The 26902-nt window shown below is 47.5% G+C and overlaps 1 protein-coding gene across 1 annotated transcript; it reads left to right on the top strand.

Annotated features, from left to right (window-relative positions):
- Positions 1–649: 649 nt before the first annotated feature.
- Positions 650–26902, top strand: LOC135530610 (nuclear distribution protein nudE-like 1-B). The gene is made up of 9 exons (XM_064958905.1): positions 650–756; positions 8682–8778; positions 17192–17345; positions 18449–18597; positions 19007–19143; positions 20047–20220; positions 20571–20668; positions 20910–21076; positions 21332–26902. The coding sequence occupies exons 2-9, from the start codon at positions 8693–8695 to the stop codon at positions 21420–21422; spliced, it is 1056 nt and encodes a 351-aa protein (XP_064814977.1). The 5' UTR covers positions 650–756; positions 8682–8692; the 3' UTR covers positions 21423–26902.

Here is a 26902-nt window from a genome sequence, read left to right as displayed (position 1 = left end):
TTGACCTCATAGAAATGCCTTGTAATTAATTTGATATTGGTGCGCACCCTTACGAAAAAGATTGCAGTATAGAGTGAGAGTGAGTATAATTGAAGTATGCTGCAATTACGGTGTACAAAATAACACAGTTCTTCTACTGCTGTAATTCTTCCAGTGCAACTGCAGTGAGATACAGTGTAGTATAACTCACTGCAGTTATTCTGCAATTACCGTGTCCAAAATACCAGAGTCAAATACACGTTTACTGCAGTTTCAAAACTGCAACCATTTTTTGTAAGGGCATAGCCAATAAGCTAAACATAAAAGAAATACTGGCCCACTGAATACAACATTTTGGCTATATCCACTCAAATACGAAATACTCGCAACCGGCTACTATGGGAAGTGCAGTATTGCTACAACTATTAGACTATTAAATTCATTTCTAGGCTGCCTGTGAATGAGGATTTGATAGGCGGTTCCTATGGAGGCTACTGCCTACGCATCATCTGACTTCACTGCATTACTCATTTCTCAGCATAATAGCGCCACCTTGTGGTCAAGACGAGGCAAATCAGAGGTCCAACCCTGGAGCGTCACATTTGACGTACGTATGATTTCATCACGTGCCACCGCGTCGGAAGCTACGTTACTTCCGAGAGTCGCGTTGGCGTTTTCTAAACAGAGACAGACATTTCGATGAAGACAGTCCAGGGTCAGAAGATGTGGCGACTGTAACTGAATCTGGAGCCAGACACACGGATTGGACATGCCCAGGTTAGGACATTGATTTACATGTTTACATTGGTTACTTTGCCAAAAGCTAGCTAGCTGGTTAACCTGTGTTTTCGACTTGAGCAGGCTTTGAACGACGAGCAGCCAGCGGCTCACCAAACCAGTGACAGTTGAAAATAGGTGGTTGAACTTGCCGTTTGGTGCCATGTTAGTCTTGCTAGCTAATAATTGTGTATTTGATTTAGCGACACTGATGTTGACGAGCTAATGGTTTCCTTTTCTGGCTTACTCGTTACACATGTTTTACTGTGTGGAAACAGTCCGTATCAGACAGTGTTGACATGTTGTCTAGTGGTGGTTTCGTATGACAAGCAAAAAAAGCCGGTTACTGGTAACGTTACCAGCCGGTCTCATCCCTGGAACCAGTTAGAGGTGATTCACGTCAGGACTGAGTGATTACCGGTCTCGTTGCCTGTGGATACCACGTCTTATTTATTCCGCCTCACCTTGTCCCTCACTGACCGTACATGGTCAGCCGACTCCTGTAAACTACATACAGTTGATCTTAGCTAATATAATAATGTGGCATTTAGCCTAGAATGTTTCTTGCCACCAAATATTCCGGGAATGTAAATGTTGTTTATCATCATAGGGGTGGATGTGTCTTAATTGTACATAGAGTAAGAATTTCACCTGAATTGTAGCTACAGCTTTGTTCTGTGGAGTCTTAAGCTGCTGCTGTGGAAACCAATGTAATGATGCCAGCCGGTAGCCACATGCACTTAGCTAGTATAAAAACGGTCTAAGATCTCTACCAAATAAGGCATTCCCCAGGGTCTCACAACCACCGTAACTCTGAGACTGGATGTCACAACAGGGAGTATGTCTGGTCTGCTGCACAGCCTGCCTACTATACACACTGCTACACACAGTGGAGCCCTGAACCCTCAGATAGCCTGTCCCAGACCTCTGGTGGAAGTGGGAGGATTTTAGTTTCCTGGAAATAACATAACGTAACTCACAGAGAATTTGGTGTGAGCCCGCGTAGTGCGTCAGCCACTCTCACTCCGAGTAAACAGCCAGACAGAGAGACGTCATCTGCATCAGAGGGAAAGAGGAAGCCAAGAGGAGAGTGGACAGGAAAACCACAGACTCCACTACCTTCCTCTGTTGGCTAGTTAGCCTGCCCTGTTCTAAACCATGGGTAAATATAACCAGATGGTCCCTCTGCTGTTGGCTTGGTAGTAGAGTCTACATACTGTGGCCCAAATGGTACCCTATTCCCTATATAGTGTGCTTCTTTTGACCAATGCTTCACTGCTCTGGTCAAAAGTAGTGCACTTAATAGTGAGTAGGTTGCCATTTGGGACACGAGCCACGTGTTCTGCACACCAGGATGCCACCCAACATGCCTGCGCTGGAATGGGTACAAAAATGGAGAAAAGAATCTGTCTCCCTTTTCCTGAAGCTGGGTCTTCTGTGCTGAAAATCACTGTCAGTGAGTGAACCTGGTATTGTCTTTCATATCCTGGTTTGTTGTTTGTAAATGAACACAAAAACACTACTGCCAGCTGAGTGTAACCTAAAGATTTGTCTTATTTATCACCATGGAAACAACAGCTAGTCTGTTATTGAGACTCACATTCCAGTCTTTTGCTTCTCTGTGATAAAGGGATGAATGGAGAGACTTGTGTTTTCAAACCTTCCTCTCTCATAGCTCCGACTGAGATTTCACCTCAGTGGACGTGTTGTTCACGTGGTAGCCTAATAACATTACATCATGTTGGCTATACTATCATTAGCCCAGTTTAGCTACGTATAGCTAACATGATGATCTATCATTAGCCCAGTTCAGCTAACATCATGTTAGCTATACTATTAGCCTAGTTCAGCTAAGGTCATCATGTTAGCTATACTATCATTAGCCCAGTTTAGCTACGTATAGCTAACATGATGATCTATCATTAGCCTAGTTCAGCTAAGGTCATCATGTTAGCTATACTATCATTAGCCTAGTTCAGCTAGTATCTTAGACTAGGCTATGTTGACAGTATCAAAACCAGTCTTCAGGACACAATCCAGTTATGTGCTAGTAAATTGCATCACCATGCTTCAGTCTCCACCTTGGTGTTGTTGACATTCTCCTCAGTTTCCTGAGTGAGTCCCAGTAGTAGTGGTGTAACGACAGTTTCCTGAGTAAGTCCCAGTAGTAGTGGTGTAACGATAGTTTCCTGAGTGAGTCCCAGTAGTAGTGGTGTAACGACAGTTTCCTGAGTGAGTCCCAGTAGTAGTGGTGTAATGACACGGTTTCCTGAGTGAGTCCCAGTAGTAGTGGTGTAACGACAGTTTCCTGAGTGAGTCCCAGTAGTAGTGGTGTAACGATAGTTTCCTGAGTGAGTCCCAGTAGTAGTGGTGTAACGACAGTTTCCTGAGTGAGTCCCAGTAGTAGTGGTGTAACGACACGGTTTCCTGAGTGAGTCCCAGTAGTAGTGGTGTAACGACACGGTTTCCTGAGTGAGTCCCAGTAGTAGTGGTGTAACGACAGTTTCCTGAGTGAGTCCCAGTAGTAGTGGTGTAACGACATTTCCTGAGTGAGTCCCAGTAGTAGTGGTGTAGCGACACGGTTTCCTGAGTGAGTCCCAGTAGTAGTGGTGTAACGACAGTTTCCTGAGTGAGTCCCAGTAGTAGTGGTGTAACGACAGTTTCCTGAGTGAGTCCCAGTAGTAGTGGTGTAACGACACGGTTTCCTGAGTGAGTCCCAGTAGTAGTGGTGTAACGACGGTTTCCTGAGTGAGTCCCAGTAGTAGTGGTGTAACGACGGTTTCCTGAGTGAGTCCCAGTAGTAGTGGTGTAACGGCACGGTTTCCTGAGTGAGTCCCAGTAGTAGTGGTGTAACGACAGTTTCCTGAGTGAGTCCCAGTAGTAGTGGTGTAACGACAGTTTCCTGAGTGAGTCCCAGTAGTAGTGGTGTAACGACACGGTTTCCTGAGTGAGTCCCAGTAGTAGTAGTGGTGTAACGACACGGTTTCCTGAGTGAGTCCCAGTAGTAGTAGTGCTGTAACGACACGGTTTCCTGAGTGAGTCCCAGTAGTAGTGGTGTAACGATAGTTTCCTGAGTGAGTCCCAGTAGTAGTGGTGTAACGACAGTTTCCTGAGTGAGTCCCAGTAGTAGTGGTGTAACGACAGTTTCCTGAGTGAGTCCCAGTAGTAGTGGTGTAATGACACGGTTTCCTGAGTGAGTCCCAGTAGTAGTGGTGTGACAGTTTCCTGAGTGAGTCCCAGTAGTAGTGGTGTAACGATAGTTTCCTGAGTGAGTCCCAGTAGTAGTGGTGTAACGACAGTTTCCTGAGTGAGTCCCAGTAGTAGTGGTGTAACGACACGGTTTCCTGAGTGAGTCCCAGTAGTAGTGGTGTAACGACACGGTTTCCTGAGTGAGTCCCAGTAGTAGTGGTGTAACGACAGTTTCCTGAGTGAGTCCCAGTAGTAGTGGTGTAACGACATTTCCTGAGTGAGTCCCAGTAGTAGTGGTGTAACGACACGGTTTCCTGAGTGAGTCCCAGTAGTAGTGGTGTAACGACAGTTTCCTGAGTGAGTCCCAGTAGTAGTGGTGTAACGACAGTTTCCTGAGTGAGTCCCAGTAGTAGTGGTGTAACGACACGGTTTCCTGAGTGAGTCCCAGTAGTAGTGGTGTAACGACGGTTTCCTGAGTGAGTCCCAGTAGTAGTGGTGTAACGACGGTTTCCTGAGTGAGTCCCAGTAGTAGTGGTGTAACGACACGGTTTCCTGAGTGAGTCCCAGTAGTAGTGGTGTAACGACAGTTTCCTGAGTGAGTCCCAGTAGTAGTGGTGTAACGACAGTTTCCTGAGTGAGTCCCAGTAGTAGTGGTGTAACGACAGTTTCCTGAGTGAGTCCCAGTAGTAGTGGTGTAACGACACGGTTTCCTGAGTGAGTCCCAGTAGTAGTAGTGGTGTAACGACACGGTTTCCTGAGTGAGTCCCAGTAGTAGTAGTGCTGTAACGACACGGTTTCCTGAGTGAGTCCCAGTAGTAGTGCTGTAACGACACGGTTTCCTGAGTGAGTCCCAGTAGTAGTGGTGTAACGACAGTTTCCTGAGTGAGTCCCAGTAGTAGTGGTGTAACGATACGGTTTCCTGAGTGAGTCCCAGTAGTAGTGGTGTAACGACACGGTTTCCTGAGTGAGTCCCAGTAGTAGTGGTGTAACGACACGGTTTCCTGAGTGAGTCCCAGTAGTAGTGGTGTAACGACACGGTTTCCTGAGTGAGTCCCAGTAGTAGTGGTGTAACGACACGGTTTCCTGAGTGAGTCCCAGTAGTAGTGGTGTAACGACAGTTCCCTGAGTGAGTCCCAGTAGTAGTGGTGTAACGACAGTTTCCTGAGTGAGTCCCAGTAGTAGTGGTGTAACGACAGTTTCCTGAGTGAGTCCCAGTAGTAGTGGTGTAACGACACGGTTTCCTGAGTGAGTCCCAGTAGTAGTGGTGTAACGACACGGTTTCCTGAGTGAGTCCCAGTAGTAGTGGTGTAACGACACGGTTTCCTGAGTGAGTCCCAGTAGTAGTGGTGTAACGACACGGTTTCCTGAGTGAGTCCCAGTAGTAGTGGTGTAACGACAGTTTCCTGAGTGAGTCCCAGTAGTAGTGGTGTAACGACAGTTTCCTGAGTGAGTCCCAGTAGTAGTGATGTAACGACAGTTTCCTGAGTGAGTCCCAGTAGTAGTGGTGTAACGACATTTCCTGAGTGAGTCCCAGTAGTAGTGGTGTAACGACATTTCCTGAGTGAGTCCCAGTAGTAGTGGTGTAACGACATTTCCTGAGTGAGTCCCAGTAGTAGTGGTGTAACGACGGTTTCCTGAGTGAGTCCCAGTAGTAGTGGTGTAACGACGGTTTCCTGAGTGAGTCCCAGTAGTGGTGGTGTAACGACGGTTTCCTGAGTGAGTCCCAGTAGTAGTGGTGTAACGACACGGTTTCCTGAGTGAGTCCCAGTAGTAGTGGTGTAACGACAGTTTCCTGAGTGAGTCCCAGTAGTAGTGGTGTAACGACAGTTTCCTGAGTGAGTCCCAGTAGTAGTGGTGTAACGACATTTCCTGAGTGAGTCCCAGTAGTAGTGGTGTAACGACATTTCCTGAGTGAGTCCCAGTAGTAGTGGTGTAACGACACGGTTTCCTGAGTGAGTCCCAGTAGTAGTGGTGTAACGACGGTTTCCTGAGTGAGTCCCAGTAGTAGTGGTGTAACGACACAGTTTCCTGAGTGAGTCCCAGTAGTAGTGGTGTAACGACGGTTTCCTGAGTGAGTCCCAGTAGTAGTGGTGTAACGACAGTTTCCTGAGTGAGTCCCAGTAGTAGTGGTGTAACGACAGTTTCCTGAGTGAGTCCCAGTAGTAGTAGTGGTGTAACGACAGTTTCCTGAGTGAGTCCCAGTAGTAGTGGTGTAACGACAGTTTCCTGAGTGAGTCCCAGTAGTAGTGGTGTAATGACACAGTTTCCTGAGTGAGTCCCAGTAGTAGTGGTGTAACGACAGTTTCCTGAGTGAGTCCCAGTAGTAGTGGTGTAACGACACGGTTTCCTGAGTGAGTCTCAGTAGTAGTGGTGTAACGACAGTTTCCTGAGTGAGTCCCAGTAGTAGTGGTGTAACGACAGTTTCCTGAGTGAGTCAGCTCTGCATACCATACCATACATACACCTAGAGTAATGTGAGAGAGAACAGCTATTCTCCTTTTGACCCCATGACCCCTGGGACCTGTCTCACTGACAGATGACCTTCCCTTGTTAACTGAATTAAAAGCCATTTGACATTCTGTTTAGCAGAGTGCAGTATAGAGGACGGTGTTGGGGTGGCTGACCAGACCGCTGACCCATCCGTCTGTTAGAGGGCTGGCCTGCTGTTGGTGTTAGGCGTGACTGTTAGAGGGCTGGCCTGCTGTTGGTGTTAGGGGTGACTGTTAGAGGGCTGGCCTGCTGTTGGTGTTAGGGGTGTCTGTTAGAGGGCTGGCCTGCTGTTGGTGTTAGGGGTGACTGTTAGAGGGCTGGCCTGCTGTTGGTGTTAGGGGTGTCTGTTAGAGGGCTGGCCTGCTGTTGGTGTTAGGGGTGACTGTTAGAGGGCTGGCCTGCTGTTGGTGTTAGGGGTGACTGTTAGAGGGCTGGCCTGCTGTTGGTGTTAGGGGTGACTGTTAGAGGGCTGGCCTGCTGTTGGTGTTGATGTGGCTGACCGCTGTGCTGACTCATCCGTCGTGTTAAAGCTACAATATGTCACAAAGCTACAACATTTTTTGGGGGGGCGATCTGACCAAATTCACATAGAAATGTGAGTTATAGATCTGTCATTCCCTTTGAAAGCAAGTCTAAGAAGCAGTGCGTCTGTTCTATCTGTGCTATTTCTATGCTTCCCGTTCTGCATTTTTGTTTATGCGTCTTTTACTTCCGGTTTTGTACACTAGCTTCAAACAGCCGTATATATACAATGATTCTCTACACAATGACTGCTTGTTTTGTCACATAAACTGAAATTAGGCAAACTATTAGAATTTTAGCAACCAGGAAGTGGAGGAGCGATTTCTGCACAGTGTAACTTTAGAGTGCTGGTGTTGGGACGGGTTGAAGCGACTGACCCGTGCATGCTGGAGATCCCTCTACACCAGAGATGATCACTAGTAGTCTTGCCTATTCTGGATAGCTGGGGACTCCCTGCTGTTCAACCTCACTCAGCATACACACACACACACACTGGACCAAACAGACTCTTGGGGGTTAATCACAGGGCAGACATCCTCCCTCTGAGGTGTCTTTGGCCCAACCACAGCTTCATTCATAACACTGCTGCTCAGGGTTTCCACACTACTTCTGTTCCATGTGTTTATGATTGGCATTCAGCACACACAATGGCCGTGAATAGAAGTGAATGAAGCTTTTTGAGAACATGTCCAGTCCGCTGTGGCCCATGTAAAACACACAGGGTTAGATGTTTTAATGAGGAGGCCCTGGTCTGTATGAAGTGGGGCCTGCTGGGGGCATCCTACATCTCCTCACTGAGGAGTTGGTCTACCAAATGGCTGGTTGTCACCCAGGTGTTGCTGCTGGGTCAGTGTATCAGACCCTTGTTGTTAGAAGAGTGGTGGATGGTGGCTGAATTGAAGTCAGTGGGTCTTGAATAATTGTGATGACAGCCAGGCCTCCTGACAGACAGCCAGGCCTCCAGACAGACAGCCAGGCCTCCAGACAGACAGCCAGGCCTCCAGACAGACAGCCAGGCCTCCAGACAGACAGCCAGGCCTCCAGACAGACAGCCAGGCCTCCAGACAGACAGCCAGGCCTCCAGACAGACAGCCAGGCCGCCTGACTCCGTGACAGCCAGGCCGCCTGACTCCGTGACAGACAGGCCGCCTGACTCCGTGACAGACAGGCCGCCTGACTCCGTGACAGACAGGCCGCCTGACTCCGTGACAGACAGGCCGCCTGACTCCGTGACAGACAGGCCGCCTGACTCCGTGACAGACAGGCCGCCTGACTCCGTGACAGACAGGCCGCCTGACTCCGTGACAGACAGGCCGCCTGACTCCGTGACAGACAGGCCGCCTGACTCCGTGACAGACAGGCCGCCTGACTCCGTGACAGACAGGCCGCCTGACTCCGTGACAGACAGGCCGCCTGACTCCGTGACAGACAGGCCGCCTGACTCCGTGACAGACAGGCCGCCTGACTCCGTGACAGACAGGCCGCCTGACTCCGTGACAGACAGCCAGGCCTCCAGACAGACAGCCAGGCCGCCTGACTCCATGACAGACAGCCTGAGCATAAATTTAAGTACTTAAAAAAAATTGCAATGAATTAGTCTGCTACTTTTCTTGGGTAAGAATAAACCCAATGTTTGGTTTTCTTCCATTCAAATGTTTCCACCTACATTCAGGATACGTCTGTCTTTAACTAACTTCAGGTGATCATGTTGTTCTCCTCTTCAGGTTGTTCTACCATGGACACAGACATGATACCAACATTCACTTCAAAAGACCAGGAGATTGACTACTGGAAGGCCTTATCCCTCAAGTATAAGAACAGGTATGTTCATGTCAACTGATCTTGGCTACTCATAGCTCATTTAACAAAATCATTGATTGATTTCTACATGGTTAAACATTGAGTTTCAGAGGATTAGACTCAGCAGTTTGTCATTGTATCGGTTGAACTACTCTCTTCTACATACATGTTCCAAATTGAAACTCAAGCTAGTCTTCTCAGTAATATAATTATACATGACCAGAACAGCACATGGCTTTGCTCTCGGCTCTGTTACATAAAACACGGCTTTTATGTTTGCTCATAACGCTGGAAGATGAACAACAAGGTTATGTCATAACAGTCATGTGATCATCTGACACATGACCTGTTCCTCTATAGGCCTTTGTTAACGTTACCATCGACACAGGAAGCAATGGATTCATTGGCCTAGATTAGGCCGAGTTAGTTTAGGTCTAGTTGTTCTTAGTGCTGGATAGTCATCATTTGTGCACACCGTAGCAAAACGTGTTGTAATGGAGAACATTTTGCAAGGAACATTAGCATTTCTTATTGTACTGGTTCAGGTAGTAGCCGACCTCCCTGTTTCAGTCCCATTTCTTCCTTTTGGTTTCTATTGAATATGACTGGTGTCACTTTCACAGCCTATATCCAGCAGGGTTTTCCAGAACACACACAGCCTATATCCAGCAGGGTGTACTAGAACACATACAGCCTATATCCAGCAGGGTTTTCCAGAACACACACAGCCTATATCCAGCAGGGTGTTCTAGAACACACACAGCCTATATCCAGCAGGGTGTTCCAGAACACACACAGCCTATATCCAGCAGGGTGTACTAGAACACACACAGCCTATATCCAGCAGGGTGTTCCAGAACACACACAGCCTATATCCAGCAGGGTGTTCTAGAACACACACAGCCTATATCCAGCAGGGTGTTCTAGAACACACACAGCCTATATCCAGCAGGGTGTACTAGAACACACACAGCCTATATCCAGCAGGGTGTACTAGAACACACACAGCCTATATCCAGCAGGGTGTACTAGAACACACACAGCCTATATCCAGCAGGGTGTACTAGAACACACACAGCCTATATCCAGCGGGGTGTACTAGAACACACACAGCCTATATCCAGCAGGGTGTACTAGAACACACACAGCCTATATCCAGCAGGGTGTACTAGAACACACACAGCCTATATCCAGCAGGGTGTACTAGAACACACACAGCCTATATCCAACGGGGTGTTCTAGAACACACACAGCCTATATCCAGTGGGGTGTTCTAGAACACACACACAGCCTATATCCAGTGGGGTGTTCTAGAACGCACACAGCCTATATCCAGTGGGGTGTACTAGAACACACACAGCCTATATCCAGCGGGGTGTACTAGAACACACACAGCCTATATCCAGCGGGGTGTACTAGAACACACACAGCCTATATCCAGCGGGGTGTACTAGAACACACACAGCCTATATCCAGCGGGGTGTACTAGAACACACACAGCCTATATCCAGCAGGGTGTACTAGAACGCACACAGCCTATATCCAGTGGGGTGTTCTAGAACGCACACAGCCTATATCCAGTGGGGTGTTCTAGAACACACACACAGCCTATATCCAGTGGGGTGTTCTAGAACGCACACAGCCTATATCCAGTGGGGTGTTCTAGAACACACACAGCCTATATCCAGTGGGGTGTTCTAGAACACACACAGCCTATATCCAGTGGGGTGTTCTAGAACACACACAGCCTATATCCAGTGGGGTGTTCTAGAACACACACAGCCTATATCCAGTGGGGTGTTGTAGAACACACACAGCCTATATCCAGTGGGGTGTTGTAGAACACACACAGCCTATATCCAGTGGGGTGTTGTAGAACACACACAGCCTATATCCAGTGGTGTGTTGTAGAACACACACAGCCTATATCCAGTGGGGTGTTGTAGAACACACACAGCCTATATCCAGTGGTGTGTTGTAGAACACACACAGCCTATATCCAGTGGGGTGTTGTAGAACACACACAGCCTATATCCAGTGGGGTGTTGTAGAACACACACAGCCTATATCCAGTGGGGTGTTGTAGAACACACACAGCCTATATCCAGTGGGGTGTTGTAGAATACACACAGCCTATTTCCAGTGGGGTGTTCTAGAACACACACAGCCTATATCCAGTGGGGTGTTCTAGAACACACACAGCCTATATCCAGTGGGGTGTTCTAGAACACACACAGCCTATATCCAGTGGGGTGTTCTAGAACACACACAGCCTATATCCAGCGGGGTGTTCTAGAACACACACAGCCTATATCCAGCGGGGTGTTCTAGAACACACACAGCCTATATCCAGCGGGGTGTTCTAGAACACACACAGCCTATATCCAGCGGGGTGTTCTAGAACACACACAGCCTATATCCAGCGGGGTGTACTAGAACACACACAGCCTATATCCAGCGGGGTGTTCTAGAACACACACAGCCTATATCCAGCGGGTGTTCTAGAACACACACAGCCTATATCCAGCGGGGTGTTCTAGAACACACACAGCCTATATCCAGCGGGGTGTTCTAGAACACACACAGCCTATATCCAGCGGGGTGTTCTAGAACACACACAGCCTATATTCAACGGGTGTACTAGAACACACACAGCCTATATCCAGTGGGGTGTACTAGAACACACACAGCCTATATTCAACGGGGTGTTCTAGAACACACACAGCCTATATCCAGCGGGGTGTTCTAGAAGAATGAACCTTTCTTTTTGTGACAGTCAGACCTAGAGACAACTACCCTTCCTTCCTTCTATAGGGATTGAACAGACGAGAGTAATATATTATGTCATAGATGAGACCGCTAAGATCAGTGGAGTGAACGCACACACACGCACACACACTACTAAAACAGCTTTGTACTGACTGCAATCCCTCAGCTTTGCATCAAACACGTTTAGATCCTCTGTTACATAATGGCAAGACACACTACCAAATTTCTCAAACTCTGTTATTCAGCATGATATAGGTCTACAGTATTAACTCTGTTACTAGATCAACATGATATAGGTCTACAGTATTAACTGTTACTAGATCAACATGATATAGTCCTACAGTATTGACTCTGTTACTAGATCAACATGATATAGGTCTACAGTATTAACTATGTTACCAGATCAACATGATATAGGTCTACAGTATTAACTCTGTTACTAGATCAACATGATATAGATCAACATGATATAGGTCTACAGTATTAACTCTGTTACTAGAGCAACATGATATAGTCCTACAGTATTAACTGTTGCTAGATCAACATGATATAGATCAACATGATATAGGTCTACAGTATTAACTCTGATATAGATCAACATGATACAGGTCTACAGTATTGACTCTGTTACCAGATCAACATGATATAGGTCTACAGTATTAACTCTGTTACTAGATCAACATGATATAGTCCTACAGTCCTGCACATGTTCAAGTGGTTGTTTTCCCAGGCTCTGTAGAGCCTGACCCTGTCAGTGTTGACACAACACATTCTAGAGTATTGGCCTAGTGTGTGTTCATGAGGACGTTCCGGATGGCACCGCTACGCTACAGACACAGACACACACAAACGCACAATAACACAAACGCACAATAACACAAACGCACAATAACACAAACGCACAATATAACACACACACACACGCACAATATAACACACACACACACACACACACAATATAACACGCACACACAAATCATTTTATATTCTAATTTACGCCTATTTAACACACACACACAACATGCACGCTATGCACACACATGTACACATGGATTTTGTCGAGTAGTGAACTGAGTGAACACACTTAATGTGTTGTCTTAGTCTGTATTGTAATGTGACGTCTTATTGTATATAACTGCCTTAATGTTGCTGGACCCCAGGAATAGTAGCTGCTGCCTTGGCAGGAACTAATGGGGATCCATAATAAACCCCAGGAAGAGTAGCTGCTGCCTTGGTAGGAACTAATGGGGATCCATAATAAACCCCAGGAAGAGTAGCTGCTGTCTTGGCAGGAACTAATGGGGATCCATAATAAACCCCAGGAAGAGTAGCTGCTGTCTTGGCAGGAACTAATGGGGATCCATAATACACCCCAGGAAGAGTAGCTGCTGCCTTGGCAGGAAGTAATGGGGATCCATAATAAACCCCAGGAAGAGTAGCTGCTGTCTTGGCAGGAACTAATGTGGATCCATAATAAACCCCAGGAAGAGTAGCTGCTGCCTTGGCAGGAACTAATGGGGATCCATAATAAACCCCAGGAAGAGTAGCTGCTGCCTTGGCAGGAACTAATGGGGACCCATAATAAACACCAAGAAGAGTAGCTGCTGCCTTGGTAGGAACTAATGGGGATCCATAATAAACACCAGGAAGTAGCTGCTGCCTTGGCAGGAACTAATGGGGATCCATAATAAACCTTAGGAAGAGTAGCTGCTGTCTTGGCAGGAACTAATAGGGATCCATAATAAACCCCAGGAAGAGTAGCTGCTGCCTTGGTAGGAAGTAATGGGGATCCATAATAAACCCCAGGAAGAGTATCTGCTGCCTTGGCAGGAAGTAATGGGGATCCATAATAAACCCCAGGAAGAGTAGCTGCTGCCTTGGCAGGAAGTAATGGGGATCCATAATAAACCCCAGGAAGAGTAGCTGCTGCCTTGGCAGGAAGTAATGGGGATCCATAATCAACCCCAGGAAGAGTAGCTGCTGCCTTGGCAGGAAGTAATGGGGATCCATAATCAACCCCAGGAAGAGTAGCTGCTGCCTTGGCAGGAACTAATGGGGACCCATAATAAACACCAAGAAGAGTAGCTGCTGCCTTGGTAGGAACTAATGGGGATCCATAATAAACACCAGGAAGTAGCTGCTGCCTTGGCAGGAACTAATGGGGATCCATAATAAACCTTAGGAAGAGTAGCTGCTGTCTTGGCAGGAACTAATAGGGATCCATAATAAACCCCAGGAAGAGTAGCTGCTGCCTTGGTAGGAACTAATGGGGATCCATAATAAACCCCAGGAAGAGTATCTGCTGCCTTGGCAGGAAGTAATGGGGATCCATAATAAACCCCAGGAAGAGTATCTGCTGCCTTGGCAGGAAGTAATGGGGATCCATAATAAACCCCAGGAAGAGTATCTGCTGCCTTGGCAGGAAGTAATGGGGATCCATAATAAACCCCAGGAAGAGTATCTGCTGCCTTGGCAGGAAGTAATGGGGATCCATAATAAACCCCAGGAAGAGTAGCTGCTGCCTTGGCAGGAAGTAATGGGGATCCATAATAAACCCCAGGAAGAGTAGCTGCTGTCTTGGCAGGAAGTAATGGGGATCCATAATACACCCCAGGAAGAGTAGCTGCTGCCTTGGCAGGAAGTAATGGGGATCCATAATCAACCCCAGGAAGAGTAGCTGCTGCCTTGGCAGGAAGTAATGGGGATCCATAATCAACCCCAGGAAGAGTAGCTGCTGCCTTGGCAGGAAGTAATGGGGATCCATAATAAATATAAATACTTGTTTGTACACCGTGGTATTTTGGTCATATTGTCTGAAAACAGGGATGTTATCAGAGGGAAGGTAAACGAAGTCATTCCAGTCAGAGACATAGTTGAACAGAGCTGCTCTGTGGCCAAACTGGCCATGTGTGGTTCTGGTACGATAACTGTGTGTGTTTTTGGTGGGGTAACTGTGTGTGCTTCTGGTACGATAACTATGTGTGTTTTTGGTGCGGTAACTGTGTGTGGCAACTGTGTGTGCTTCTGGTACGATAACTATGTGTGTTTTTGGTGTGGCAACTGTGTGTGCTTCTGGTACGATAACTGTGTGTTTTTGGTGCGGTAACTGTGTGCGGTAACTGTGTGTGCTTCTGGTAAGATAACTATGTGTGTTTTTTGGTGCGGTAACGGTGTGTGCTTCTGGTACGATAACTGTGTGTTTTTGGTGCGGTAACTGTGTGCGGTAACTGTGTGCGGTAACTGTGTGCGGTAACTGTGTGCGGTAACTGTGTGTGCTTCTGGTACGATAACTGTGTGTTTTTGGTGCGGTATCTGTGTGCGGTAACTGTGTGCGGTAACTGTGTGCGGTAACTGTGTGCGCTTCTGGTACGATAACTGTGTGTGGAATGAGCAGGGAAACCCAGTGAGGCCAAGGATGGAGCAGTGGCTGCCGGTTAACTGACCCCAGAGCTGTCGAACCCTGTTAATGTGTGTGTGTGTGTGTGTGTGTGTGTGTGTGTGTGTGTCTGTGTCACTCAGACCTTTTCTGTTCAAGAGTCATCCCTGGTCAGTGGAACTATGTATCTGTAGCCTGGTCCCAGATCTGTTTGTGTGATCATCTCAACTCCTTGTCATGCCAAACAGTTGTCCTTTGTAGCTCAGTTGGTAGAGCATGGCACTTGTAATGCCACGGTAGTGGGTTTGATTCCTGGGACCACCCATATGTACAATATATGCACACATGACTGTAAGTGGGGAGGCAGGGTAGCCTAGTGGTTAGAGTGTTGGACTAGTAACCGGAAGGTTGCAAGTTCAAACCCCCGAGCTGACAAGGTACAAATCTGTCGTTGTGCCCCTGAACAGGCAGTTAACCCACTGTTCCTAGGCCGTCACTGTAAATAATAATTTGTTCTGAACTGACTTGCCTAGTTAAATAAAGGTGAAACAAAGTGTCTGCTAGATGGAATTATTTTACATCACAAACAGATGGTGGTCCAGGCTAACATACCTGGCTACCAGGTTAGTATACCATGTCCTAATCAAATCAAATGTTATTTGTCACATACACATGGTTAGCAGATGTTAATGCGAGTGTAGCGAAATGCTTGTGCTTCTAGTTTCCGACAATGCAGTAATAACCAACAATTAATCTATCTAACAATTCCAAAACTACTGTCTTATACACACAAGTGTAAAGGGATAACGAATATGTACATAAAGATATATGAATGAGTGATGGTACAGAGCAGCATAGGCAAGATACAGTAGATGGTATCGAGTACAGTATATACATATGAGATGAGTATGTAAACAGAGTGGCATAGTTAAAGTGGCTAGTGATACATGTATTACATAAAGAGGTTCTCACACTTTAACCAACCATTCTAATTCAATTCAGTGGCGCCACCTGACTGAATGAATGGCATGGAAAGTCTGCATTCATTCAGCTCTAGCATGGCGTTGGCCTTTGTCATGACAGATGAGTCAGGAGCCATGCAGGACCATTCTAGTTGCATTACATCTATGACCAGACAGATAGTAAGGTCTAGGTGTTTTATGTCTGTGGACAGACAGACGATAGACTGATATACAGCCACATGGGACAAGAGAAAGTGCTATGCTACAATCCAGGAGTCCAGACCTTTCAGCTAGGTCCATCTGTAGATATTACTGGACGGTATTACTAGGTTGTATCTAGCACATACTGTGTGGGTCAGCAAGTCTGAACACAGTCCAGGGAGTCTGAATATAGACTGAATACAGACTGGACTGAGGTCTGATAGAGCTTAATGACAGAGACAGTACCTCAGGTCTGACAGAGCTTAATGACAGAGACAGAGCTTAATGACAGAGACAGTACCTCAGGTCTGATAGAGCTTAATGACAGAGACAGTACCTCAGGTCTGACAGAGCTTAATGACAGAGACAGAGCTTAATGACAGAGACAGTACCTCAGGTCTGATAGAGCTTAATGACAGAGACAGTACCTCAGGTCTGATAGAGCTTAATGACAGAGACAGAGCTTAATGACAGAGACAGTACCTCAGCAGGTCTGATAGAGCTTAATGACAGAGACAGTACCTCAGGTCTGATAGAGCTTAATGACAGAGACCGAGCTTAATGACAGAGCTTAATGACAGAGACAGAGCTTAATGACAGAGACAGTACCTCAGCAGGTCTGATAGAGCTCTATGACAGAGACAGAGCTTAATGACAGAGACAGTACCTCAGCAGGTCTGATAGAGCTCTATGACAGAGACAGAGCTTAATGACAGAGACAGTACCTCGGGTCTGATAGAGCTTAATGACAGAGACAGTACCTCAGCAGGTCTGATAGAGCTTTGTGACACAGACAGGGGTTTGTCATTAGAGGATACAGATGGCTCCTATAGGCCTGCTGCTGTTCCGTGTGTTCTGAGAGGGGTGAGGGGTCAAGGGGTCTGGAGACAGGATATTATGAGTTATGAGACCGGATGTGTTCCACTGACCACACAGGATAGTTCTAGTTCTGACTGTCCAGGGGATGTGACTACCACTCATTACTACCACAACTGATCGTTAAACAACAGTCCCTCCGTGTGTCCTCCAGCTACCATGAGGCCAAGCAGGAGCTGCTGGAGTTTCAGGAGAGACCGTGTGGTAGTGTGACTGTGTGTCAGTCTGTTCTCTCCTGTGTCTTCCTCAGTTACCACGAGGCCCAGGAGGAGCTGCTGGAGTTCCAGGAAGGGAGCCGAGAGCTGGAGGCAGAGTTAGAGGCCCAGCTAGGACAGGCTGAACACCGCCTCAGAGACCTGCACACAGAGAACCAAAGACTGAAGAGCGAGTTGGACAACCTCAAGGTAACATACGTAGGAAAGGAGACACACACACACAGTCAGAGGGGTTAGAACCAAACACTGAAGTGCGAGCTGGATAACCGCAAGGTAAATGTACCTCTTGGTGTTGGAATTTAACAAATATGTGGAAGGGTTGAGGATTCGGCTCGGCAAACACTGTTCCTGAGGATTCGGCTCGGCAAACGCTGTTCCTGAGGATTCTGTTCGTTAAACGCTGTTCCTGAGGATTCTGTTCGTTAAACACTGTTCCTGAGGATTCTTTTCGGCAAACGCTGTGCCTGAGGATTCGGCTCGGCAAACGCTGTGCCTGAGGATTCGGCTCGGCAAACGCTGTGCCTGAGGATTCCGGCTCGGCAAACGCTGGATTACGGTTCCCGGAACATCAGTTAACGTCACCCATTCACCAGGGACTGAAACAGGGATCAACAACTACGTCTGGATGTCAGAGTAAAGCCACACTCCTGGATGCCCCTGCTGTCTGCCAGAGAGAGAGAGCTGCATGTGTTGGCAGGCTGTCCGGCAGTTCCATGCTCTGGGCCCCGGCAGTCCAGCAGTTCCATGCTCTGGGCCCCGGCAGTCCAGCAGTTCCATGCTCTGGGCCCCGGCAGTCCAGCAGTTCCATGCTCTGGGCCCCGGCAGTCCAGCAGTGTACTGTAATAGGATGGCAGCAGGATCAATAGGAGAAAATAGACAACTAGAGAGATGTTTAACCCACACTGCTAATTCTAGCCAGGTATAGCACTGGTTAGATCACTAGTGCTAGCCAGGTATAGCACTGGTTAGATCACTAGTGCTAGCCAGGTATAGTACTAGTGATCTAACCAGTGCTATCTCAGAGCTATAAGCAGGTCTGAATGTTGTTCTCTCTCTCTCCCTGTAGGAGAAGTTAGAGCAGCAGTATTCTCAGAGCTATAAGCAGGTCTGAATGTTGTTCTCTCTCTCTCCCTGTAGGAGAAGTTGGAGCAGCAGTATTCTCAGAGCTATAAGCAGGTCTGAATGTTGTTCTCTCTCTCTCCCTGTAGGAGAAGTTGGAGCAGCAGTATTCTCAGAGCTATAAGCAGGTTTATATGTGGTCTGAATGTTGTTCTCTCTCTCTCTCCCTGTAGGAGAAGCTGGAGCAGCAGTATTCTCAGAGCTATAAGCAGGTCTCCATGTTAGAGGATGACCTGGGACAGACCAGAGGAATCAAGGAACAGCTTCATAAATATGTCAGAGAACTGGAGCAGGCCAACGACGACCTGGAGAGAGCCAAGAGGTCACTATATACCACAGTACAACTAAACTAACAATACTAACACGGCCGTTCAAATGTTTTACTTGAGTTCAGGCCTCGGTTGTCGGCTAAGTGGAGGCTGGCTGGTAGATGAGCCTCAGTATCAAACATATTGGTCACATACACATGTTTAGCAGATATCAAATTTTATTTGTCACACACATGGTTAGCAGATGTTAATGCGAGTGTAGCGAAATGCTTGTGCTTCTAGTTCCGACAATGCAATACGGTACATGTCATTGTGGGCGTAGTGAAATGCTTGTGTTGAGTGTTACTCCACTCCGTGTTAACCCAGTTATCCAACCCACACAGATACAGTACATTTTTCACCTGCTTCTGCTACAAACCTTTGTCCATCCCAACTCCTCTCCTCCTTCCCTCCCTTCCTCAGGGCGACCATCGTATCTCTGGAGGACTTTGAGGGTCGTCTGAACCAGGCCATAGAGAGGAATGCCTTCCTGGAGAGTGAGCTGGATGAGAAGGAGTCCCTACTGGTCTCAGTACAGCGACTAAAGGATGAAGCCAGAGGTATGAAGACATGAAACCCCTCCCTCAGTGGTTTGGACAGAGTCTCCCCCTGACTCCCTGTCTCCCCCTGACTCCCTGTCTCCCCTGACTCCCTGTCTCCCCCTGTCTCCCCCTGTCTCCCCCTGACTCCCTGTCTCCCCCTGACTCCCTGTCTCCCCTGACTCCCTGTCTCCCCCTGACTCCCTGTCTCCCCCTGACTCCCTGTCTCCCTGTCTCCCCCTGTCTCCCTGTCTCCCCCTGACTCCCTGTCTCCCCCTGACTCCCTGTCTCCCCCTGACTCCCTGTCTCCCCGACTCCCTGTCTCCCCCGACTCCCTGTCTCCCCCGACTCCCTGTCTCCCCCTGACTCCCTGTCTCCCCCTGACTCCCTGTCTCCCCCTGACCCCCTGTCCCCCTACTAATCATGTGCTTGATGATAGTAGACCAGTGTAATCAGATGTAGTGATAGTACTGGAGTATATGAAGTAGTTGTCTGGCTGGTACTTGAGGAGAGGGTTATGAAACACTGCTCTATCCATTTGGTAGAATCATGTCTGTATTGGTGTGACTGATCCCTCAGACCTGAGACAGGAGCTGGCGGAGAGGGAGAAGACTGCAGACAGAATGACATGGCTGTAATCATGTCTGTATTGGTGCTTCTCTCATGTCTGTCTACCTGCCCCCCCCAGGCCTGAGACAGGAGATGGTGGTGAGGGAGAGGACTGCAGACAGAATGTCATGGCTGTAATCATGTCTGTATTGGTGCTTCTCTCATGTCTGTCTACCTGCCCCCCCCCCCACCCAGACCTGAGACAGGAGATGGTGGTGAGGGAGAGGACTGCAGACAGAATGTCATGGCTGTAATCATGTCTGTATTGGTGCTTCTCTCATGTCTGTCTACCTGGGGCCCCCCCCCCCCCCCCAGACCTGAGACAGGAGATGGTGGTGAGGGAGAGGACTGCAGACAGGATGTCAGCCCCCAGCTCTCCTACCTTGGACGTGGACAAGATGGACTCTGCTGTCCAGGCCTCCCTGTCCCTGCCAGTCACCCCTGTAGGGAGGGGCATGGAACACCCGTTCATCACCCCGAAATCATCAGGTAGGTCAACAGCCGTGTCTTCCAACAGACCTGGGTAGAAATGGTGTTCCATTTCTGTCATACTTTACTGTGCTTTATTGAGCTTGCTGGGTCTAATGGAATCCATGGGAGAGTCTCAACAGTCCCTCCAGGCAGTCTCAATGAAATGCTCAGTGTTCTGAAAGTATATAAATACTATTTGAACCCAGGTCTGTTATTTAGTTCCTTCACTTTTTGGAGCTGTACCTCCAATGTGAAACAGTTTCTAGATATCTGTCATGTGATAAACACTCTCTCCCTCTTCCTCTTCCTCTCCCTCTTCCTCTCCCTCTCTCCCCCTCTCTCTTCCTCCCTCTCCCTCTCCTCTACAGTGTTAACAAATGGCTGTGGGCCTGGCGGCTCACCTCTGACCCCATCAGCAAGAATCTCTGCTCTTAATATCGTTGGGGACCTTCTGAGAAAAGTGGGGGTAAATATCAGACTTGTTTCTTGTAGCTGTTTTCCATTTCCATGTATCCATCCTCCTGAAGCTAATGTCGACGACAAAACATTATGGAATGAATGAACCCAACAGTTTGGCTTCCGTCTCCTCTCCTCTCTTGACAGCAGAGTATATTGGAATGGTGTCTGTGACCTGAATTAAAGGTTAAAGGTTACAACAGAATCCACAGCTTGTGATTAGTCTTAATGTCGGCCGTGTCTGTCCTTAGGCGCTGGAGTCCAAGCTAGCTGCATGTAGGAACTTTGCCAAGGACCAGGCGGTGAGGAAAACCTACTCCACGTCGTCCACCAACATGATCACTGGGAACGGAAACCTCATCAACAGCAACGCCACCAAGTTCTCCCACTCACTCCACACCACCTACTACGACAAGACGTGAGTGGTCCTGTCTCTCTCGCAGGAGTATTCCGACTGGTCCATCTATCTCTCTGCTTGACTTCCTGTCTGCGGTGTTGGTGTGACTCACTCCGAGAGCGTAGAAGAAGTGACCGGCTGAATGAACTCTGTCCCATTTGGAATCAGAGTTGGTGTAACCAGAGTATGTAGAGACAAACCGCTTTCTATTTGATATTGTGGATGAACTAACTTCTGTCTTCTTGCTTTCTCTCTGTCTGGTGTTGTCCCCCACAGGGCTGTGAATGGACTGGACCCCAGCACCCTGAGTGCCCTGGCGTCGCCCCGGACTGTCTCCCCTCCTGGCATGCTGCCTCTCACCGTTTAGCATGGCCCCCACCTCTGTACAAGCTCCCCGCAGAACAAGGTTACCCTCATCCTTCACCCCAAACCCTCCCCCCACACCAAATCTCTGTACAACTCCTGTACGCCCCGCAGAACACTGAGAGGAGAGAACACTTGAAGAACCGTTACTGTGTGTGTGTGTGTGTGTAGGAGAGACACTTGACTGAATGATTGAAAAGGCCTCACCTCACCTATGAGTGGGTGGGGTTGGATGCTGGGTGTGTTTGTGTGTATTTAACATACAGGCACATGCCTCTGCCGGAGCTGTTCTTTGCTCATGTGGATGATGTGTTGGTGACCTCTGTGCTCTGGAGTGTCTCCATTTTGGCTCCATCAGTTTATCAGTTACACTCTATAACAGCTATATAACAGCAACTGTACCTGACAAAGGTCCCCAACGGACTGCAGCTTCCTTCCTCGTAACCTTTTATTTACTTCTCTGAATGAATTGCACAATTACAAATAATTTATATTTACAATGTCGTATTTAAAAAAAAAAAAAAATGAAAGGGGACTTTTTGCAAAGTGAGATGATTTCATCATTACTGTATGTATGCTTTATGATGCAATATCTCCTGTTTGTGTTTTATGTTATGGGGTCAGATGGAGTTGATGACCCTTAACCTCTATGTACCGAAGAATGACTGAATTAATGTTTACTGTGTTCAGGCTGTGATCAGAACCATGTTCCCTTATTGGGCTGCATCTCAATAGCCCAGTTAATAGCCTCATCTCCTTCCTCTCAGTAGTCCGTTAATAGCCTCATCTCCTTCCTCTCAATAGCCCAGTTAATAGCCTCGTCTCCTTCCTCTCAATAGCCCAGTTAATAGCCTCGTCTCCTTCCTCTCAATAGCCCAGTTAATAGCCTCATCTCCTTCCTCTCAATAGCCCAGTTAATAGCCTCATCTCCTCATCTGCTTCCTCTCAGTAGCCCAGTTAATGGCCTCATCTCCTCATCTGCTTCCTCTCAATAGCCCAGTTAATAGCCTCATCTCCTTCCTCTCAATAGCCCAGTTAATAGCCTCATCTCCTTCCTCTCAGTAGTCCAGTTAATAGCCTCATCTCCTTCCTCTCAATAGCCCAGTTAATGGCCTCATCTCCTCATCTCCTTCCTCTCAGTAGCCCAGTTAATAGCCTCATCTCCTTCCTCTCAATAGCCCAGTTAATGGCCTCATCTCCTCATCTCCTTCCTCTCAGTAGCCCAGTTAATAGCCTCATCTCCTTCCTCTCAATAGCCCAGTTAATAGCCTCATCTCCTTCCTCTCAATAGCCCAGTTAATGGCCTCATCTCCTCATCTCCTTCCTCTCAATAGCCCAGTTAATAGCATCATCTCCTTCCTCTCAGTAGCCCAGTTAATAGCCTCATCTCCTCATCTCCTTCCTCTCAATAGCCCAGTTAATAGCCTCATCTCCTTCCTCTCAATAGCCCAGTTAATGGCCTCATCTCCTTCCTCTCAATAGCCCAGTTAATGGCCTCATCTCCTCATCTCCTTCCTCTCAATAGCCCAGTTAATAGCCTCATCTCCTTCCTCTCAGTAGCCCAGTTAATGGCCTCATCTCCTCATCTCCTTCCTCTCAGTAGCCCAGTTAATAGCCTCATCTCCTTCCTCTCAGTAGCCGGGTTAATAGCCTCATCTCCTTCCTCTCAATAGCCCAGTTAATAGCCTCATCTCCTTCCTCTCAATAGCCCAGTTAATAGCCTCATCTCCTCATCTCCTTCCTCTCAATAGCCCAGTTAATAGCCTCATCTCCTTCCTCTCAATAGCCCAGTTAATAGCCTCATCTCCTTCCTCTCAGTAGCCGAGTTAATAGCCTCATCTCCTTCCTCTCAATAGCCCAGTTAATAGCCTCATCTCCTACCTCTCAGTAGCCCAGTTAATAGCCTCATCTCCTTCCTCTCAGTAGCCCAGTTAATAGCCTCATCTCCTTCCTCTCAGTAGCCCAGTTAATAGCCTCATCTCCTTCCTCTCAATAGCCCAGTTAATAGCCTCATCTCCTTCCTCTCAGTAGCCCAGTTAATAGCCTCATCTCCTACCTCTCAGTAGCCCAGTTAATAGCCTCGTCTCCTTCCTCTCAGTAGCCCAGTTAATAGCCTCGTCTCCTTCCTCTCAGTAGCCCAGTTAATAGCCTCATCTCCTTCCTCTCAATAGCCCAGTTAATGGCCTCATCTCATCTCCTTCCTCTCAATAGCCGAGTTAATAGCCTCATCTCCTTCCTCTCAATAGCCCAGTTAATAGCCTCATCTCCTACCTCTCAGTAGCCCAGTTAATAGCCTCATCTCCTTCCTCTCAGTAGCCCAGTTAATAGCCTCATCTCCTTCCTCTCAGTAGCCCAGTTAATAGCCTCATCTCCTTCCTCTCAGTAGCCGAGTTAATAGCCTCATCTCCTTCCTCTCAATAGCCCAGTTAATAGCCTCATCTCCTTCCTCTCAGTAGCCCAGTTAATAGCCTCATCTCCTTCCTCTCAGTAGCCCAGTTAATAGCCTCATCTCCTCATCTCCTTCCTCTCAGTAGCCCAGTTAATAGCCTCATCTCCTTCCTCTCAGTAGCCGGGTTAATAGCCTCATCTCCTTCCTCTCAATAGCCGAGTTAATAGCCTCATCTCCTTCCTCTCAATAGCCCAGTTAATATATATAATAATATAATAATATAATAATATAATAATATAATATATATAATAATAATAATATCTCATCTCCTCATCTCCTTCCTCTCAATAGCCGAGTTAATAGCCTCGTCTCCTTCCTCTCAATAGCCCAGTTAATAGCCTCATCTCCTTATCTCCTTCCTCTCAATAGCCCAGTTAATAGCCTCATCTCCTTCCTCTCAGTAGCCCAGTTAATAGCCTCATCTCCTCATCTCTTTCCTCTCAATAGCCCAGTTAATAGCCTCATCTCTTTCCTCTCAATAGCCCAGTTAATAGCCTCATCTCCTTCCTCTCAGTAGCCGAGTTAATAGCCTCATCTCCTTCCTCTCAGTAGCCCAGTTAATAGCCTCATCTCCTTCCTCTCAATAGCCCAGTTAATAGCCTCATCTCCTCATCTCTTTCCTCTCAATAGCCCAGTTAATAGCCTCATCTCCTTCCTCTCAATAGCCCAGTTAATAGCCTCATCTCCTCATCTCCTTCCTCTCAGTAGCCCAGTTAATAGCCTCATCTCATCTCCTTCCTCTCAATAGCCGAGTTAATAGCCTCATCTCCTTCCTCTCAGTAGCCCAGTTAATGGCCTCATCTCCTCATCTCCTTCCTCTCAGTAGCCCAGTTAATAGCCTCATCTCCTTCCTCTCAGTAGCCCAGTTAATAGCCTCATCTCCTTCCTCTCAGTAGCCCAGTTAATAGCCTCATCTCTTTCCTCTCAATAGCCCAGTTAATAGCCTCATCTCCTTCCTCTCAGTAGCCCAGTTAATAGCCTCATCTCCTTCCTCTCAGTAGCCCAGTTAATAGCCTCATCTCATCATCTCCTTCCTCTCAATAGCCGAGTTAATAGCCTCATCTCCTTCCTCTCAGTAGCCCAGTTAATAGCCTCATCTCCTTCCTCTCAATAGCCCAGTTAATGGCCTCATCTCCTCATCTCCTTCCTCTCAATAGCCCAGTTAATAGCCTCATCTCCTTCCTCTCAGTAGCCCAGTTAATAGCCTCATCTCCTCATCTCCTTCCTCTCAATAGCCCAGTTAATAGCCTCATCTCCTTCCTCTCAATAGCCCAGTTAATGGCCTCATCTCCTTCCTCTCAATAGCCCAGTTAATGGCCTCATCTCCTCATCTCCTTCCTCTCAATAGCCCAGTTAATAGCCTCATCTCCTTCCTCTCAGTAGCCCAGTTAATGGCCTCATCTCCTCATCTCCTTCCTCTCAGTAGCCCAGTTAATAGCCTCATCTCCTTCCTCTCAGTAGCCGGGTTAATAGCCTCATCTCCTTCCTCTCAATAGCCCAGTTAATAGCCTCATCTCCTTCCTCTCAATAGCCCAGTTAATAGCCTCATCTCCTCATCTCCTTCCTCTCAATAGCCCAGTTAATAGCCTCATCTCCTTCCTCTCAATAGCCCAGTTAATAGCCTCATCTCCTTCCTCTCAGTAGCCGAGTTAATAGCCTCATCTCCTTCCTCTCAATAGCCCAGTTAATAGCCTCATCTCCTACCTCTCAGTAGCCCAGTTAATAGCCTCATCTCCTTCCTCTCAGTAGCCCAGTTAATAGCCTCATCTCCTTCCTCTCAGTAGCCCAGTTAATAGCCTCATCTCCTTCCTCTCAATAGCCCAGTTAATAGCCTCATCTCCTTCCTCTCAGTAGCCCAGTTAATAGCCTCATCTCCTACCTCTCAGTAGCCCAGTTAATAGCCTCGTCTCCTTCCTCTCAGTAGCCCAGTTAATAGCCTCATCTCCTTCCTCTCAATAGCCCAGTTAATGGCCTCATCTCATCTCCTTCCTCTCAATAGCCGAGTTAATAGCCTCATCTCCTTCCTCTCAATAGCCCAGTTAATAGCCTCATCTCCTTCCTCTCAGTAGCCCAGTTAATAGCCTCATCTCCTTCCTCTCAGTAGCCCAGTTAATAGCCTCATCTCCTTCCTCTCAGTAGCCGAGTTAATAGCCTCATCTCCTTCCTCTCAATAGCCCAGTTAATAGCCTCATCTCCTTCCTCTCAGTAGCCCAGTTAATAGCCTCATCTCCTTCCTCTCAGTAGCCCAGTTAATAGCCTCATCTCCTTCCTCTCAATAGCCCAGTTAATAGCCTCATCTCCTCATCTCCTTCCTCTCAGTAGCCCAGTTAATAGCCTCATCTCCTTCCTCTCAGTAGCCCAGTTAATAGCCTCATCTCCTTCCTCTCAATAGCCGAGTTAATAGCCTCATCTCCTTCCTCTCAATAGCCCAGTTAATATATATAATAATATAATAATATAATAATATAATATATATAATAATAATAATATCTCATCTCCTCATCTCCTTCCTCTCAATAGCCGAGTTAATAGCCTCGTCTCCTTCCTCTCAATAGCCCAGTTAATAGCCTCATCTCCTTATCTCCTTCCTCTCAATAGCCCAGTTAATAGCCTCATCTCCTTCCTCTCAGTAGCCCAGTTAATAGCCTCATCTCCTCATCTCTTTCCTCTCAATAGCCCAGTTAATAGCCTCATCTCTTTCCTCTCAATAGCCCAGTTAATAGCCTCATCTCCTTCCTCTCAGTAGCCGAGTTAATAGCCTCATCTCCTTCCTCTCAGTAGCCCAGTTAATAGCCTCATCTCCTTCCTCTCAATAGCCCAGTTAATAGCCTCATCTCCTCATCTCTTTCCTCTCAATAGCCCAGTTAATAGCCTCATCTCCTTCCTCTCAATAGCCCAGTTAATAGCCTCATCTCCTCATCTCCTTCCTCTCAGTAGCCCAGTTAATAGCCTCATCTCATCTCCTTCCTCTCAATAGCCGAGTTAATAGCCTCATCTCCTTCCTCTCAGTAGCCCAGTTAATAGCCTCATCTCCT

The sequence above is a fragment of the Oncorhynchus masou genome, unplaced genomic scaffold (assembly GCF_036934945.1).
Source record: "Oncorhynchus masou masou isolate Uvic2021 unplaced genomic scaffold, UVic_Omas_1.1 unplaced_scaffold_1395, whole genome shotgun sequence".
NCBI classification, from domain to species: domain Eukaryota; kingdom Metazoa; phylum Chordata; class Actinopteri; order Salmoniformes; family Salmonidae; genus Oncorhynchus; species Oncorhynchus masou.
This window is presented reverse-complemented; position numbering and strand designations above follow the sequence as displayed.

Excerpts from the sequence above, each read along its gene's own strand:
- LOC135530610 (XM_064958905.1), top strand. The coding sequence starts at position 8,693 with ATGGACACAGACATGATACCAACATTCACTTCAAAAGACCAGGAGATT. Across the intron at positions 18,598-19,006 it reads GACCTGGAGAGAGCCAAGAG|GGCGACCATCGTATCTCTGG; the intron begins GTCACTATATAC and ends TCCCTTCCTCAG. Across the intron at positions 20,669-20,909 it reads ACCTTCTGAGAAAAGTGGGG|GCGCTGGAGTCCAAGCTAGC; the intron begins GTAAATATCAGA and ends GTCTGTCCTTAG.